Source organism: Cotesia typhae, unplaced genomic scaffold, assembly GCF_013202065.1.
Source record: "Cotesia typhae breed Kobodo isofemale line unplaced genomic scaffold, CoteBio_Ctyphae contig_44, whole genome shotgun sequence".
In the NCBI taxonomy this organism is placed as follows: domain Eukaryota; kingdom Metazoa; phylum Arthropoda; class Insecta; order Hymenoptera; family Braconidae; genus Cotesia; species Cotesia typhae.
This window is the reverse complement of record NW_027423753.1, coordinates 6,010,603-6,029,856: the sequence shown is the minus strand read 5'-3', so window position 1 is coordinate 6,029,856 and position 19,254 is coordinate 6,010,603. Positions and strand designations below refer to the sequence as shown.

Here is a 19,254-nt window from a genome sequence, read left to right as displayed (position 1 = left end):
GACTATTTTGCTTATCATGCGAGAGATGATACAAACTGAGAGAGATTATGTTAAGTCTTTAGAATACATCATTGAGGTATTTTTACCATTTATTATTTTTTTCTATATTTAATTACTTGCTAAAAAATGTAAAGGTCTAAAAAAATCGACAAAAATTTAGATTCATATAAGAAATTTATTTTTAAAACTTGAAATCACAAAAATTGAAGCCCTAGAAAATTCTTCACTTTCCATATATGTAGCAGAGTAACTATTTTTTTAATGTTTTAATGTATCCGTTTGATAATCTTTGTGTGAAATTTTTTAATATAGAAATTTCAAATGATTATTTTTGCGATTACCGATTGTATACATTTATTATAATTATTGAAAAATGTGAAAAAATCAGTTTCTCGAAAATATTGAGTTGAGTGAAATGAAGATTGAATTTTTTTATTGTTGACACAATCTCAAACTTATCAAAAACCTTAGTTCGACTAATTTTCTAAAAATATTTTTTAATCATTTCGACCCTAAATCAGTTTTTATTTCAAAAATAAATATTTTAAATATAAAATATGTTTACAAATAAAATTTTATAGTTTCGAGAAAATTTGTGCAAAAATAACAATTTAAAGTAAAAATTAAGTACTTGATTTCCATTACATTGATATTAATAGTTTAGTAAATACTTTAGTAAAGTAAAAATAAATAAACGATATACTATATTCCATTGTTCATTTTACAAGTATAAATTTATAATTAAAAACAAATATTTAACTTGACAACTTAGTAATGCATCCTGTTTACATTTATTGAAAAAGATAAAATAAAAGAAAAATGACAAAGATAATATACTTTGATTTGAAATTTATTTGTAAAATATTTGTTTAAGAATTATGTTCCTGAACTTGTGAGAGAAGATATTCCTCAAGCGTTGAGAGGTCAGAGAAATGTTATCTTTGGTAATGTTGAAAAAATATACGAATTTCACAGCCAACATTTCCTTCGTGAATTGGAACAGTGTGAGCACAGTCCTATGATGGTTGGCCAATGCTTTTTAAGACACGTGAGTTTTTTTTTCTTCATATTTAGTAGACATTTATTTCTATTCAAGCCGTAGATAAATAATCAGTAAACTTTTATTATTTTTTGTTGAAAAAAAAAAAATTCTACCACTAAACGTGACTTTTATTTTTATAACAGGAAAACAAGTTTTATCTTTATGCCTTGTATAACAAAAATAAACCAAACTCAGACTCGTTAATGGCAGAGTATGGTACGAGATTTTTCAAAACAAAACAACTCGAACTCGGTGATAAAATGGATTTAGCAAGTTACTTATTAAAACCTGTGCAACGTATGGGAAAGTATGCGCTTCTTCTTCAGCAGCTAGTGAAAGCGGGTACTGATTTGTCCGAACAACTCTCTGGAAAAAATGAAAAAGATAATCAAGAACAGGATATCAATAGCGTAAAACCTATTGTTGAGGGTGAAGCTGATCTAAGAGCTGCTGAACAGATGGTTCGTTTTCAACTACGTCATGGTAATGACCTTCTGGCAATGGACTCACTCCGTGATTGCGATGTTAATGTTAAAGAACAGGGTCGGCTTTTGCGGCAAAATGAATTTTTAGTCTGGCAGGGCAAAGGGAAGAAATGTTTACGCCAAGTTTTTCTGTTTGAAGATTTAATTTTGTTTAGTAAAGCTCGAAGATTTCCTGATCGCAAAGTAAATATTTGAATTATTATAGCTAATAAAATTTATTTATCTATAGTTATCAAAATAATATTTTTATTTTAGAATCTAGATATTTATATCTACAAGCACAGCATTAAAACTACGGATATAGGCTTGACGGCTGTTATTGCTGATTCACCGACTAAATTTGAAATTTGGTTTAGAAAAAGAAAACCCGGAGACACTTATACTCTACAATGCGCTAGTGAGGATATTAAGAAAACATGGACTGAAGAGTTGAGCAATCTTCTTTGGAAGCAGGCGCTTCGTAACAGAGGTAAATAATATAATCGATAAATTATTTTGTTAATTTATAGTTTACATTAATTTTATAAAATTGTTGCAATTATTTTAAATTAACAATCAATGGACTGATTTTTTTTTATATGTATAGAAGTGCGCCTTGCAGAAATGTCAAGTATGGGAATTGGAAATAAACCTTGTCTAGACATTCGACCCAGCGCGGATCAAATAAACGACAGATCAATCAGCGTGGCTCAGCTGTCAAAAAGTAAATATTACATGAAATTTATAAACTTGCTGAAACTGTAGATGTTAATTTTGTTTATTTATATTTTTTCTAAAGCTCCAAGGTTTAGAAATTCAATAGCAGTATCAATATCCGATGACTCTAGCCGCTGTAGTCGTAGACCCAATAGTGTAATATCAGTGAGCTCGTCTTCAAGTAGTGGAGGAAGTAGCGGAGGTCCACAGACTGCTTTGCATCTAGGCTTAGATGCTAGTCCACGTCTTCATCATCGTAGTACTACTCTTAATAGCCAGTGTAGTGTTGGTAAGTCACTTGATGTTTATTTAAATGTAGTGAAAAAAATAAATTTTTTAAACAATGTCGATCATGTAAAAATAAAATAATGTAGATTGTAAATATTTAAAGCAACACAAGTAATTTGAAACAATAAATATTTACAGAAAGCGGAATAATTGCGGACATTTCAATAGTATCTGACGACGGAGTAGACAGCAGTGAAAGAAGCCACTGGAAATCAACGTTAGAAAGTCCAATTTCATCTCATCCACCAAACAACACTTCAACGCCTCTTCAGTCACAAACGAGTTCTCATGCAGCACCAGTGCCAGCTTCTACTTCATCAACTTCTTCCACAGACGTTACTAATACGTCACCGTATGATGCGGATATGTCAATAAATCTGTAAACTAATTGAATATTATTAATTTAAAATAGTGGCAAAAAGTATAGTTGTATTTCTATTACTGTAGATTTAAAACAAATGACAACAAACTATAACACTGGCCCGTAAGTGCAAAAGCCAAATATTTTAATTATTTTATTTTATTTAATGTTTTATTATTTTTTTTAATTGGTTATTTTTAAGGCACGTGTGAATTGTTTTAGAATGGCTTGAACGTTAATTTATACATTAACTGTAATATTTAAGCCAATCTTAAGACACACACACACACACACACACACACACACACACACACACACACACACACACACACACACACACACACACACACACACACACACACACACACACACACACACACACACACACACACACACACACACACACACACACACACACAATAAACAGTGACTCACCAGAATTGCAATTGATGGTTTTTTAAAACTAATCGAGTAACTGATTTGTAACTATATTTGCATATTTAGTTACAAGCGAGTCATTTGTGTGAGTCATAAAATTTATTTTTTTTTTATTTTTTCATATTTTTATTAACAATGTCCGCTGCCAAGATATCATCATTGATATCTTTTGGACAGTGGTCAGCACGATAATTTTATTTGATTCAGGCAACGATTACCAAAAGATAAAAAAAAAAAAAAAACAAAATCAATTATTAAATTATGAAAATATTAAATTGTTTATTTTAATTTCGTACTATTTTTATTTGCTTTTATCTTAATGTTATAGATGAATATTTTTATTTGTTTTATTTACGAGAGCACAAATCATAGATTGGTACGGAATGACGAAATATTCGATAATCTTTTTATGAAAAAAAAATTACTGACTAAATATTGCTACTAAATTTTATATATTTTTTGTCGTCATTTATCATAACAGTTATTAATTAATATTTAATCGGTAATATTTTTTTTTTTACTTTTAACAAAAGATTATGAATATTTAATCATTTTATAAATAGTACCTATTTATATATTTGTAATTTTTTAATAATAACAACCCAGTCATAACTATTCTCTTTAGATATTTATTAATATATTTTTTAAGTATGTATGAAACCACTGTTAAAGTCCCATTTTATATCAAAGTACTTAAAGAAAAAAAAAGATAAAAAAAAATTATAATAATAACAACAAAACATTTAACAATAATTCATTAATTGTATATACTTATAATTACATTGAATATATGGTTATTTCAGTATTGTATTTGCATCAAACACCGATGTATTTTATTACTTAATATCAAATATATTATATTGGGTGCCTTTTTTAGCGAAATAACTCATTTTAAATTTAATAATTTATTTTTTTATCCCATTATTTATGTAAATGTCTCAATGATGTTTTTTCATTGTTAACATTGCATCCGCTGTTGATTTTTAATGACAATCTATCAATATTCATACGTACTATTGATAATAAATTTTAAATATTGATTTGAGACATTTATTCAGCTCAAGAAATTTAATTTATCGCTAAAGACTAAATTTCATACAATTCAGTTTAAAAAAAAAAAAATGAAAAATTTTTTATACTGTAATTAAAAATTCATCTCATACTTGCAGTACTTCTTTAATTAACAAATTTCTAATCTAATATATTTTTATTTTATATAAAAAAAAAACTATGTATAAAAATTTTTTATTGTATTATTTTTTTAATTATTTCCGTGATCATTACTCCATTCATCTTATTATTTTGTTTATTTAAATAAATAATTTTTAATGTTAAAAAAATAACTTTAATGAGTTTATTAATAATTTTACTATGTTAAATTACTTTTAGGAAATAATTACATTTTCACCCGGCTAGAAAAGAAGTAGTTATTAGTTATATTTTTTTTTCAACGTAACCAATGTTTATCTCCTTGAGACAGGGAACACTTTATATATTAGTACCGAGAAAATTTTAATTAAGTGGACAATTAGGTTTTAACTTTCGTCAACAAAAAAACTTGCAAGTTTTTATTCACTTAAAACACTTAATATTTAAATTAAGAGTTTAAATTTAATATATTTTCTTATTATCGCAAATAACACGCCGTGAAATATGATTAAAGTATGATTTTTACTTATAGTAACTTGGAATTAACTGATAATAGTCAACTTGCTAATTATTAAATAAATTTTTTTTTCAATTTCAATACTTTCATTGACAAGGAAACAACAGATTGTTAAATAGTAATGGGTAATCGTAGTTGATGATTAATAATTCTATGAACTCTTTTTATCTATATAGAAATTTGTATTTGCCTTTAAAAATTTTAACTTTGGTAATTGAAACTTTTGTTGTTTATTTTATTCATTAATTTGCTGAGTACAAGTAAGTATGATGAGAAGAAAAAATACTATCTTGCGTACTTATCAAAATTTATTTTAAATATTTCTACCCATAAATACTATTAAATGTATATTTTTAATTTCGTCAAAAGTTTTATTAAACCAAAGTTTTTACCCAAGTTAAAATTGCACAAGCCGCTTAGGTTTGAAACTCGTAACTAAGTTTCTAACGATAATTATATGTTTAACTTCTGGCATTGCTTCATGAAAAGTACAGTCTTCGGAAGATTCAGTATCGGGATTCCCAAAAATACGTTTCGTTATTTGATTATCAATTATTTTTCCGCAACTGCGAAATTTATTTAAATATTATTTGCCGTAAAAATTTGGAAATTAAAACGCCGTAAAGAATATTTCTTCTTCTTTTTTTCACCTGTTACAATAAAACCGAGTGATTACAAAAGTACATATAAACTGCTTTGGTTGACATCAATATTCATCTCGGGAAAAATTTCTTCTCATGAACACGTATCTACAAAATTCGAACCCGCTATTGTTTACATATACTAGAGTATACAAAGTTTTAAAGGGATAAAATTTGTAATGCACATATATTTGCTCAGAGCAACGATGATATACGTAAATCCCATAGCTTATATCCAAGGAGCAGTGTAAATTTTTGGTTTATCTCCGTACAGCTAAGTAGATTCATCAATTTCGATCTTATTTGTTGTATGTTTATCTCAACATAAGATGTAAAGATTTCAGAGGGATATGGATCAATGAACAAAATGCTACTGCATCTTAGGTCGCAACTTTTCGCTGTATTTTCTCAGCTTCTTCAGGCTCTCTACAAGACATAAATATACATAATTATACAATATTCGAAATTTACACATAGTAACTATACGACATAAAAGCTATAAAATTCAAATACAATCCCTCTGAAATCTTTACATCTTATGTTTATGTTGGATCTTAATAGTAATAATTTATCTCAACAGTGATGAATTATTTCTGCAAATAGATCATCGCAAATTCAAAAAATGTACTTGATATGAAATTTTCATCTTGAAAATTTTTAAATCCTTCAATAATTTGACAAATTGGTAAATATTTACAAGTAGAGTCAACCATTTTAATTTTTATTTGTTGAAAGAAATTTCTATTTGATTTTATTGATATATTTTTTTTTGAAAAATACATAAAAAAATGGACCTTTAAAAAAAAAATTGATTATCACAATTTTCACAAATTTTCAAAAAAATTTATGAACTTTTTAGAAAATTTTATGTACTTTTCAAAATATCAAGAAAAAATAAAATAGAAATTTTATCCAAAAAAAAAAAAGCTATCGAAATTTTCATTTTTTTCTTTCACGACATTTTTTATCATAAATGCGCTGTAAAAACAATCAGAACCAAAAAAAAATTGAAAATGTTAATTTTTCACCTAGTTATGGCCCAAAATGAAGTTAACCCCACCTTCAAATAATAACCGACCAATTATTTTAATAAAAAGAAAAATTATATCAATAAATTATAACTTGTAAAGTCCATGTATATACACTGAACATTTTAAAGTATAATTAGAATTTTTTACATAAAACTCTCCTAGATCACAAAAAGTTTTTAGCCAGTTGTTAATTTTTGCTCTTTATATACATATTAAAATATTAAAATATAAGAAAAAATAGATTAAAATTTAATTTTTCTCAAAGCTCTGATGTTTATTACACTTCAAAAAAGTATAATACAAAAGACTAATTACCATAGTAATTTATAAGTCAGCCATATTTTAGCTTTTAGCGCTGTTTTAAAAAAAATACTTGCAATTGCTAAGTCAATTCTCTTCCTTACCGTTTAGTCAGCTGACATCATCATTGAAAAAATAAAAATAAAAAAGTGAGTAGTAGTGTTATAATATAATATAATATAATATAATATGCCAAGTAAAAGTACATCCACAAGAAAATTTTAGAATTACGTCAACGTTCATTAATATACATAGTTTTATAAATTTAAATGTATACAAATATCCAGCATTTCATTACTTTTTCTCCAAAGTACTTGACAATTAAGTATCTAGTACTCATCGGCATCAACCAGCATCAAGAATAGTTTGTAGCCGCCTACAAAAAACAACCTACATTTATTATTTTTCTGCCTTGGAAAAATATAATAAACAAATTGATATTTATATATTTATTTCATAATTTTACAAGTGTTTTTAAGTGTCAACGATACAGTGTTTTATATAAATCTATATATTTTTTTTATTAAAAGTTTATGACAGTTATTTTATTTAATTGAATATTGATAAATTAAAAAGTATATTTTTAAAACTTGGGAGCCTACTCACACCTCAATGTTGTTCAATGGAATATAAGTTATATTTAGTACGTGACGACTAGCATCATTGGGATCACTGTAATCAGGCTTCAACATCTAGCACATAGTACATACAATCATCGTTTTTGACTCATTTTTTAAATTAATAAATTGAAAGTGTTCATATTTTTATATTTATTAAATAACAATCAACAATGGAGGATATATTTCAATGGTGTCGTGAAGGAAATGCTATGCAAGTTCGTGTATGGCTCGATGATACTGAGCATGACATGAACCAAGGGTATGTCAATTCTCCTTATATGGTGATATTAACTTTTATCACTTTTATTACTGTTATTTTATTTTTGTTTTTATTAATTTTTTTTCATATAATAATTTTTAGGTGATTATTGACTGCAAGAAGCAAGATATTTTATTTATTATACATTACCAGACATCTGACAATTTTTTATTTTAAATAAACATTTTATCCACGTTTTATGTCATTGAAAAAAAAAAGTTATAATTAATTTTTGAAATTTTACGAACAAATTAAATGTGTTAAGTAGAATGAAAATGAAGTTAGCCGACATTTCAGAATTTTTAGAAATTTTTTATTGAAAAAATTTCAATTAAACAATTAAAAAAAAAATCTCACATGTAACAAACTTGAAAAATTATAAGTGAAATTTTTTATAAATATCTTTTTAGTTGTAATTTAATTAATAAAAAAAATCAAAAATTTTTAGACGTCTGCTAACTTCAGTGTCATTAAGTAGATGTATTTTAAAATATATGAATTTAAAATTACAATAAATTGTTCTTGTATTTTTAAAAATTTAACTTACTAGCATTTGATTTGATTATAAAATAATTCTTTAAATTTGATGTCCAATCATTAGTAACATGAAAAAAGAATACAGTCTAATTGAACAAGTTGAAAATGTTTTATTGCTAGTAAAACTTAGAGGCAACTAAATTTGTTATGAATAATTTTTTAATATAAATTTTTATTGTGTTAAAATAAAAAAAATCATTCAAACTAATTCTTTATAAAAATATTAAGATTGCACGTTACTTTTTTAGAAGCCATAATAATTTACAAAAAAAATAATTAATTTCATAAATTTTTTTTTTTCCATTGAGTTCACAAAATTTCGGTAAAATATTAGTATTTAGTACTATTCTTTATTAATAATTTTTAAATTATGATTCTAAAAACTTATATACATTTGAAAAAAAAATTTTTTAATGAAAACTATTCAAAAGTCATCAACGTATAAAAGAATGTTCTGTTTTTATTTAATGTTCCGACTACCTGTGAATTATTTTATCCTTATTTATTTCCTGGACGTAATTCAAATCATAATTGTTATCATAATCATTTAGAATAAGTACTCCATAAGTAATTAATTGACTACTCTGTAATCTCAGACAGATTGTTCTTTTGTTTTTATTTATTGGTTCAATTACTTTGTACTCGAAAAAAAAAATTTGTCAGGTGTCTGCTTTATAGAATTTTAAGTACTATTATTTTTGAATTTGAATATTTAATAAATACAACAATTATCATACAATTTGTTGGAAAAGTAAGGACTTATGTAATGGGTGAATTTACTAATCTCGTTTTTTACATGATTTAGAAATCAATATTTACTTGAAAAATTTTGTAAAATTATAAAATAATAATAGTTGAAACTAATGAATAAAATATGAAATTTTGTTATAGAGATGATCATGGATTCAGTCCACTTCATTGGTGTGCAAAAGAAGGCCACTCAAAACTTGCTGAATTGCTTGTCAGCAGGGGAGCCAGAATAAATGCGACGAACCGGGGTGATGATACTCCTCTGCATCTAGCTTCTGCCCATGGACATAGAGATATAGTACAGCTGGTAATTTATTTACTAATATATTTCGATTGTTTGATTAATCTAGACACCAGACGAAAATTAATGCATATTTTACAATTATTTTCATATTTTGACCGCCAAGTTATCTCAATTTTAATCTATATAAAACTGATATCTGATGCACATTTTAATGTGTTTCAAACATTTATTTTAATTATTGACAGCCAGACAATTCAACTGAAGTTTTAACTATTCATCAAATATATATTTTATTTTAATTTATGTTAAAAGTTTATATTATGCATCTATTTTAATCAATTTTCATCTAAATTCTTTATGAATGCTCAGTTTAGAATTTTTTAATTTTTGAAGAAAAAATCTTTGCTGAGTTATTATTAAACTATCAGAAAAAAAGCTTTTATAGTAAATATATCAAAAGTTTCTTTAGTAAAAAAGAATACTATCAAAATGTCAGCAAAGAATTTTTTTTTTTCATTTTACATCCAATATTTATTTATTTATTTATTTATTTATATACATTATACGCCAATCGGCATTATACATTAATGTTTTAAGGTGAAAAGAGAAAATTATAAAAGAGAAAAAAATTGGAAATATAAATTTAGGTTAAAGATCAGGAGTAGAGACATTTTGTTATTACAATAGGCAATTAAGTCTGGAGATAAACTGTTGTAAAGTTCCATTGAAGAAGTCTACATCTGAATGAAGCTTGTTGACCATATTTGCGATTCTATTACGAAGACCATCAATAATATAATTTTTATTAGAACAAGATGTCTTTAATAAGCGGTTGTGTCTTAGGTTCTGTTTGCTGTTGTTGATGAACTTAAAGCAGCTAGATACATCAGGGGCATCGATTAGGCCAGTGAAAATTTTGAAAAAGAATATACAGTCAGCAAGTTGTCTACGCCTTTCGTAGCTGGATAGATTATATTGCGTTTTGGCATCAAGAGCTGAGATAGGAGAACCTGATTTGGATATTACAAAGGCCAGCGTCTTGCTGAACTTATGTAGAATTTTTTCGATTTTATTGGATTGTTGTGTTGTATTCGGTGACCAAATAATGGAGCCATATTCCAATATGGGAGATACCAGTGTAAGAAAAAGGCGAACAAGTGTGAGAGGGTTGTTGAAGTCACGGTCCATTCTGTTTGTGAGACCGAGCATTTTATAGGCTTGAAGCGTTATGTGGTCAATATGGTTGGAGAAAGTGAGCCTGTTATCAATAAGTATGCCTAAGTCTTTGATCTCTGTGCATTCCTGAATTCTATGTCCATTGAGCAAGTAATCGGTGGGTATTGAAGAGTGTGAGCGAGAGTAGGAAATAGCATAGCATTTGTCAGGATTAAGGTACAGCTTGTTTGAGAGGCACCAAGTATGTAGGCAATCAATATCATTTTGGAGGATGGCGATGTCAAGTACTCCTGTTACGATTCTGTATATCTTTAAATCATCTGCGTATAGTAGGAAGTCCGAGCGCAGGCTGTCACCGATGTCATTAATAAAGATGTTGAATAAGACAGGCCGTTGGTGTGAGCCCTGTGGGACGCCGGAGGTAGCTTGGTATACTTCAGATGTGTAATCTCCGATTCTGACTTTTTTTATTTTATTAAGGGTATATTAAAGATTATTACCCTAAATTTTTATTAAAAAATATTCAATTATAACAAAGTTATTAATAATCTCGTAGAGCCCTAGAAAAAATTTCCCTCTGCATGGTCGGTTCGATAACTCAAAAACGGATCATCTTAAACTAAAAACCTAAATTGCTTTTTTATCAGTAAGGATGTAGTTATCGTCGCACGTACGGAATATTGAAAATTTTCATTTTAAAAAAAATGGCGACTGATTGAAAATTTTATCACTATTCTTGCTGTTTTTTTTTTTTTTTGTTTTAACCCAGCTAAAAAAATCTTTAAACTAAAAATTTTTTTAATTCCGTACGTGCGACGAGAACTACATTCTCACTGATTAAAAAGCAATTTGGGTTTTTATTTTCAGATGATCCGTTTTTGAGTTATCGAACCAACCATGGAGGGGGAAATTTTTTCTAGTGCTCTACGATTGATTGTCAATAACTTTGTAATAATTTAATATTTTTTAATAAAAATTTAAGGTAATAATCTTTAATGCGCCCTTAGTAAAATAAAAAAAAAATCCGGTTCCCAAATTCCTTTAATTTCCCTGTCAAAAAAATTTCTGAATATCACCTCTTTTTTTCGATCGTCACAGTGGTGTTCCCCCTTAAATTAAAAAAAAAAAATTGAACTACAAGGTCGCATTTCTAAGATATTTAAACAATGCATTTTTTTTTTTTATTTTAATCACTTAAATAAAATATTTGAAACCATTAAAAGTAATACACCCACACGCTTGGAAAATAAATAACTGCTAAACATAAAAATGTACATGGCATGTCACTGCATGTAATGTTCCTTGACGCGTAAGCGAGCGGAAACGAACGTTATTGATGTAATGGCGTCTGTTCAAGACTGTTCAAAAACTTTTTATTACTCACATTAAAACACTTTATAGTACAATAAATTTGAATTCGGGAATAGTTTATTAAACCTCTAGTTATTGATTTATCAAAAACTCTTAAATAATATGATAACTTCATGATTATAAAAAATATTGAAAATTATCACTGCCATCAGATATTATTACATGTATTACTATGCGTAATTATTAATGATGATAAATCGCAACCAACCAAGTAGAGTATATGTGATGTTGAAAATAAATGAAATGAAAGCCCATTATAAATTTAAAATTTATCTCATCACTACGTTTGATACAGAGCTTACAGTAAATCTAAATTAGAGACACTATCATTTATGATAAAATATAAATTAGTAAAGTCATGTAACAAGTAAATTACATTAACATTTATAATTACAAATTAAGGAGCAGAATAATTTAAACATGAATTGTATCAGAATAACTCAGACTAGATTATGAAGGACGCCAAAAATAAACTCAAACTTATTTTACTCCATAATTGGAAACGAAATTTTATTTTAAACAATTTCAGAATTCAAAAAAATTTTTATTATTATGCAACTAATTCATTTTTTAATTTAATACTAAGTTTATTATATTTTATTTTCGCAGTTACGTGATAACGAAAATATGTCTGATTGGAATTTTATTTTAGTTTTTTTAATAACTGGATGACGTTATCTCGTAGAGTTTGGTAATAAAATATTTACGAGGCACATAGTACCTCATAATCTTACGAATATAGTATGAATACAGTATTATTTCAAATTGCCATAAAAAAACTCTGTAAAAAAAAGACTCTAGACATTTTTCAGTAATAAAAAATTCAGGAAATTAATTTACTTTATTGCCGGTTTGCAGAAAACTTGCACTTTTTCAATAAAACCGAGGAATAAGGAGTAATTGAATCACTTTTAGAGTCAAAAACTAACTTAGATGAAATCTAAGGGTTATTTTTAATGAAAGTTTTATACAAGAAAAAAAATTGAGCTAAAATAATTACGCTTTTATTAATTTTTGCAAACTTAATGTATATAGATAAAAAGCAACTTTCTCAAAGGTTTCAAATTTTCAAATAAAAAGATGAACATTTCATTTTAAAATTGAAAATTACTTTTCAATTCCAATGATGGGATGGAAAATGATTTTTTTTTTCACACTGATAGAAGAATTTAATAACTATTGATTTGTTTATTTGGACACAATATGTTCATTTATTAAATACAGCTGGTTATTTTTAATTTATAATAAATTTTTTCTTCTAGTGAATGTCTTGTTTACGTGTTGTGAAGGCCCTTCACAAATATGTAATGTTAAGACCTTTTCTATATATATAAAAAAAAAAAAAAAAAAAAAAAAAAAAAAAAACGCCATACACAAATAATTTCTAATTAACAAAAAATTTTTTTTATGATTCATTGCAATTAATTTTGTATTGTATACGTTTGAAAGAAAACTATTGACCTATTTAATTTAATAGAGTTCTGTTATTTATTGAAGTTATTGGGTTATACATATTTACCAACTGGCATTTTTACTCTCCTTTCTTTTTCAAAGGTTTAAACAAAAGTTCATTAACAGTAAAAAAATTATATTTAATAAGCTATTTGTTAAATGTTAATAAATTGCATTTAAAAAATGATTTATTAAGTGTTCACAAATATTTAGTAGATCATCTAATGCTGAAAAATCATTGAATGATAAAAAAAATGTATTTTTTTAAATTTGATTAGAATGCTCATTTAATGATGATTTCAATTTGTAATTGATCAATTAAATTTATATGTTTATTTTATAACTACAGAAGTTAACAAAAATCCATAAAAAGTTTGAATTTAAGCGCATATTCTTGTTATAAAAGAACATTTAGATTTGCAGCTCAATATTCAAACTTTTTTTCGACCACACTACTGATATCGAAGCTATATATCGTCACATAAGAGTACAATACATAAGAAAAGCAAATGTTACTTATAATCATTTTTCTAAAACTGTATTCCAAATTCAAAGAAAGTTACAGGTTATCAGAAAATAGCTTTACGAACTGGTAACTTAAGATTTTCTTGCGTTATTTCGGGATGCAGATAAGAGTTAAAAGGCAATTCGCATGGAAGAGGTGTAAGGTATTACCAAAACCATTACCTTCAAATTGTGAAAAACCAATTTCCGAACTTCATCTGGTAGGAAAGCTCAGGAAATTTATTGCGTGTATGTTATTTTCCAGTTATAAAACTTTTAAGCGGATAGACTAGGGAATATGGATAAAAATTGATGTGTTTCGCATGCGTCAAATGCAAAACATTGAGACGTAATTTTTATATTGAAAATTTTATTTACTCATAAAGTTTCGTTCTATTCAGTATCTTTAGTAAATAATATCATGATTTTTATCAAGTAATTAAAAAAAAAATTGGCTTTATATGTTTCTCGGTGATTTTTAATCTGCTCATCCATTTTCAATCGTGATATACAAAAACAATTTTCTCGGAAATTTCCTGCTGTAAACTTTATAAAACACTATTTTTTTTTTTTTTTTAAAACTCAAATTTATAATCAAAACTAAACCACACTAAACTTTTTCCAATCGATACAAATAATTATTCAATTTACTGGAACAAAAAGTTACTAATTGTAAACGGTCAACCGAAATAAATTTTTGATTACTCCTTATCAGTTAGTTTTATTGCTCGTAAAATAAAAGTTACATTTAGTTATTTGCCTCGTTAACTAATTCCTTTCCGTATCTACAATTCATTCTATTCAACTGAGAATTAAACTTAATATATTTAAAAACCAATTTTACTAAAGTAAAAATATCATCCAAAAAAATAATTTCGATTTGTGATTTGATAAACATTTTCTCTTAGGATGCAAAAAAACAAAAACATGTTCTTATCCGGCTAAAAATATCGTAGCACTGATTCTTCTCAAAAATTTTTCGATTCTGTCACTAAAGTTTAGTAACCAAACAAACTTTAACTTGAACCTTTCTTCATACACACGACAAACATCCTTTCCATTTCGCATTCAGTATCTTCATCCGTGAACATCGTCTTTAATTTTCTTCCAATAAAATGACAGCACGGTAAAATAGAACGACAGATATAAACTTATAAGATAAACATTAAAACTGGCTAACTGTCGTCTGGCTGTTCAGTTTCTTTTTTTTTATTTTTTTTTTTTTTTTCGATTTGTTTTCAATAATTTTATTGCATCAAACTTTTTTACTTTCTTATAAACTTTTCTTATTCTTTTATCAAACTTAATGTTTGTCTAATGTATATTAGTTGATCTATGTTCAATCCACTCTCAATATTTACGTTGTACTATTTTGTTGTATTTTTCACAGTAGAATTTTTTTGTTAATAACCGGTCCCTTCTTTTTCTCGCGTCGTACCACTGCGAGAAATCGTATTATCTTTTTTGCATTCATGATTATAAAGCTATTGCCGATTTATGTTTATTTTTTGAACAAACAAGAATTTCGAAAAAAGCGCTCTGCTACGGGATAGATAATTAAAGAAATCTATTACGTAGCGGAGCGTTTTTTCAATTCTACTTTGTTTACGAGAAAAATATGGAGGTACAATTGTAGGGACCGGCTGATAAGGGTTTGAAATTTTCAATAAATACTATCCTGTGAATTAAAATACATGAAAGTCTTGAAGTTAGTCAAAGGTTGAAATTCGTAAAAAACGGGCCACGATTCATTATTCGTTAAAATTTAGGCGCGCACGTAGCGCGCTATTCAAATTTCTAGTTTTATTAATAAATCTGAGTGTCCTTTTTCGATTTTTTAATATATTATTATAGATGCAAAAAGTTCCATAATAATTAACATACTCCAATTTTAATGGCCTTTTTTTTTTGTTTTTTGATGAACGTTTTGGAAAAATTATTGAAAACTAAGAAAAAAATTTTTTTAGTTTTCTTGAGTTTTAAGTACAAAAATTGGATTTTTATTTCATGGGACGTCTTTGAAGGTAGCATTGACACAATCTAGCTCTGACCGCCCTTACCAATGGTTACTCGAAATTTAATCAAGCAACCAAATTTTGACTAGAGCAACTAATCAGCAACAAATTGTAAATTATAAATAAATTTGGTTGTTTGAATAATTACCCCGAGATTCTGATTGTTAATCCTGGATGAACCAAATACCAGCTTTACAGACTTCAAAATTAAAAAAAAAATTTTTTTTATCTTATTTCTTGTATAATTAAGTGACTAGAATGTAGTTGTAGACAATGCCTCGGATAGCTTAACTAAAAGAGCTCTTAGTGCGTAACCACACGGCGAAAAAAACAGGGATTTTTTTTATTTTTCCAATGTTGACACAGGAATTTTTCTAATGTTAACATGGAAATTTTTTCTTTATTAACATGATAGAAATATCCATGTGACATTGGGAAAATTCATTTATCACTAAAATTTATGTAACTTAATTTAATAATTACAAATTTACATAATAATTTTTTGATTTGACCAATTCAGATAATTGAAAAGTAAAACAGTGATCTACAGTCGGTTTGTGATAAAAAAAATTTAAGGAAATTTTGCTTTACATTTCAAAAAAATTAAAAATCCATAAAAATGAAAATTATTGTAATTAGTTGCAAGTATGACAACGTTTTGGATGCGCTTGACCTGTATTTTAAAATTTTTAACTTACCGCTAAAAAAATCAAAGATTTTTCATAGAATTTTTTAACAGAAGCTTAGTTTGGGCACTTCCGCTGAAAATTCAAAATTTGGTCGGAAGTGCCCAATTGGATCTCCTGTTAAAAATTCTATGAAAATCAAATAAATTCTCTCACCCCAAAATATCTCAGGAAACGCCCAAACGTAGCCCCTGTTAAAAGCGGAACTCAAAATTTTAATTTTAAAAGGTTTTTCATGGAACTTACATTTTGGCACACCCTAGTGCACATTATCCCGGTTCGATTTTCAATCCAAGCTTTCTAAATTTGCCCGATCCGGATTTATCCTTTCTTCTCACTCTTTCCCAAATTTTTTTTTAAATTACAAATTAGCTATCAAAATGACTAGAATAGCTCTTTCAGCTGAGTTATCTGAGACAATATTCGCAACTTCTTTCTAGTCAACTAATAAGACTTATTAAGCAACGTTCTCGTGCATCTTATGGTGAAGAGCCATTTTAATACCTGATGAAAAAAATTTTTAAATATTCTATTATTGCTGAAAAAAAATTCCTAATTCACTGGTCAACCTTTGTAATATCAAATAATATTGAAAAATGAGGAAAACGGTTGACTCTAAAGGCCAATCCTGTAACTTCCCGCTAATTCCATACTTAAGTGCTCAAAATTGCACTTGTTGCGTTTTTGAGCTCTTCGAGCTACAATTTATGTGTTACTTTGAGCTTTTCGAGCTCAAAGAGATTGCTTTTCTATCGATAACGATAACTCACGAAGGAATCAACCGATTTTGACCGGGCTGGCGACGATCGACGTTGTTTTTTGACGGTAAGAGCTGATTAGTTTTTGGAATCGATCGGTGAAGCCGATTAAACGTTATTCCGAAAAAACCACATTTGAAAAAAAATTTTTTTGAAGTTTTTTTTTGGATTTCTCAAAATTTACCGGTTCGAATCGGTTCAAAATTTATTCATAATCTGAATTTGGCCAAGCCCTTTCGAATGGCGCCAGCTGCGATAAAATCGGTCGAACCGTTCAAAAGTTATAAGACACACACACACACACACACAGATATCATCACAAAAACATTCAGGAAAGCTTCCTAGGACCTCAAAACCTTGAGATCTGATTCGATCTCGATTTTCGAAAAACGGGGTGAAACCAATAACTTCCCGATTTTTGAAAACTTTCAATTTTTTTAGCGGAAAGTTAAAGAGTGAAATAACAAATATATCACATGGTTTTTGACTTCCTGACATTCCTTTGTAAAAAAGGCCCACTTTCTTAACACAAAAAACGCCATTTTCGAGTATAGTTCCGAGTAAAAACAGAATTCCGCCGCACCATAATTTTCAATTATTTTACAAATGCCGCATCACCGCCGTGACAAGTAAAGAATTTATCTATTCGCCGCACCACAGCTGTTTTAATTTTACTTTTTTGTGTTAATTTAACCCGTATTTTATGAACGGCCCCTTACCAACTTCCCGAATAAAAATAAAATTATTTTTTACGAAAAAACAATAAATTTTGATCAACCGCCGCATCACCGCTGCACTACCGCCGTTCGGTACTATATACGTAATAAAATATATGTTGATCATTCACATAGCTAAACTAAATTTACTTAGTCAACTCACGGCTTGCAGCGCAGTTGGTAATGTTTGAGACGTTCATGCAGACGAACCAGGTTCAAATCCCATCGCAGTTTGATTTTAAAAATTCTTTCAGGGTATTTCGATAGGCGTGCCGGTTCTGTTCAACCCGAAGATAAAATTAAAAATCTACACCAACAATACGACTAAAAAAATCAATAATTTCGCGATACTTCGGCCTGATTTAAAAAAATTTTTTTTCGTTTCAAGTATTAGGCATTTCAGTAAAAAGAGGTTGAACAATAGGTCTTCCATTAAAATTTCTAGTCAGGTTATTTATTAATTAATTATTGAGCAATAAGTTAATTATGATGCCATTTTTTTTTAAATTGAAGGTATGATTTAGAATTAGTGCGGCGATGCTAGGGAGAGTAAATTTTTAGCGTGCGGCGTAATAGTCCACCAAACGGCGGTGGTGCGGTGGTCGAACGAAATTTATTATCTTTTCGTAAAAAATAATAATTTCATTTTTGCCCGGGGTTCAAGTAACAGTACATTATTGTGGCCATTTGTAGGGATCTTTGAAAATAAAAACAAAAAAATTTATAGGCACATATATTTAGTTTTAACAAACAATGTATACTTTATGCATCATGTAAAGTAACAGCTGAAAGCAGTAAATTATAATCTAAAATGTTTGTTCAAGTTTACTAAGTACCAAACAGGACTTAGTTTAGATTACTATACCTTGCATTAGTTTCTCATACAGTGTTAACTGTATATAGCGACACTTAAGGGACTGTGCATTTATGGCGTTATTGAGAATTGTTAATTGGAGAGAAACAAAATTAATATCATTTTAATGTTATATTATAATATGTGTTTGCTAATCAAGTATAAAATTCATAAACGAATAATATAGATATATAATAAAGTAACATAAATACAATTATTAATTCTTATTGCGTATAGTCTGTTATCTGGTTACGTACATTGTTATCTTTGTCTGTTTTGTTCTGCTCCAGTATTTTAATTGTATTTTATTTTTTTTTTTTTATTCATAATTTGTGATACTGTCAAATCAACTTGGTTGAATACAA

At 27.5% G+C, this 19,254-nt stretch overlaps 2 protein-coding genes across 6 annotated transcripts in view; both read left to right on the top strand.

Moving 5' to 3' along the window:
• Positions 1-3,296, top strand: part of LOC141529131 (uncharacterized) — a 66,945-nt gene extending 63,649 nt beyond the window's left edge. For all 4 annotated transcript variants that reach the window (XM_074245561.1, XM_074245562.1, XM_074245560.1 and 1 more), the window contains 7 exons: positions 1-76; positions 875-1,048; positions 1,186-1,710; positions 1,783-1,996; positions 2,114-2,230; positions 2,306-2,512; positions 2,650-3,296. In XM_074245561.1, the coding sequence (XP_074101662.1) occupies positions 1-76; positions 875-1,048; positions 1,186-1,710; positions 1,783-1,996; positions 2,114-2,230; positions 2,306-2,512; positions 2,650-2,894 (1,558 nt within the window). In that variant the 3' untranslated portion in view covers positions 2,895-3,296. The remainder of the gene's footprint in view (positions 77-874; positions 1,049-1,185; positions 1,711-1,782; positions 1,997-2,113; positions 2,231-2,305; positions 2,513-2,649) is intronic.
• Positions 3,297-7,086: 3,790 nt separating this feature from the next.
• The window catches only part of Ilk (integrin linked kinase), a 43,677-nt gene continuing 31,509 nt past the window's right edge, over positions 7,087-19,254 (top strand). Inside the window, exons 1-2 of one of the 2 annotated variants that reach the window (XM_074244573.1) lie at positions 7,087-7,827; positions 9,256-9,421. In XM_074244573.1, the coding sequence (XP_074100674.1) occupies positions 7,739-7,827; positions 9,256-9,421 (255 nt within the window). In that variant the 5' untranslated portion in view covers positions 7,087-7,738. The remainder of the gene's footprint in view (positions 7,828-9,255; positions 9,422-19,254) is intronic. The other variant, XM_074244572.1, reaches the window with a different exon arrangement.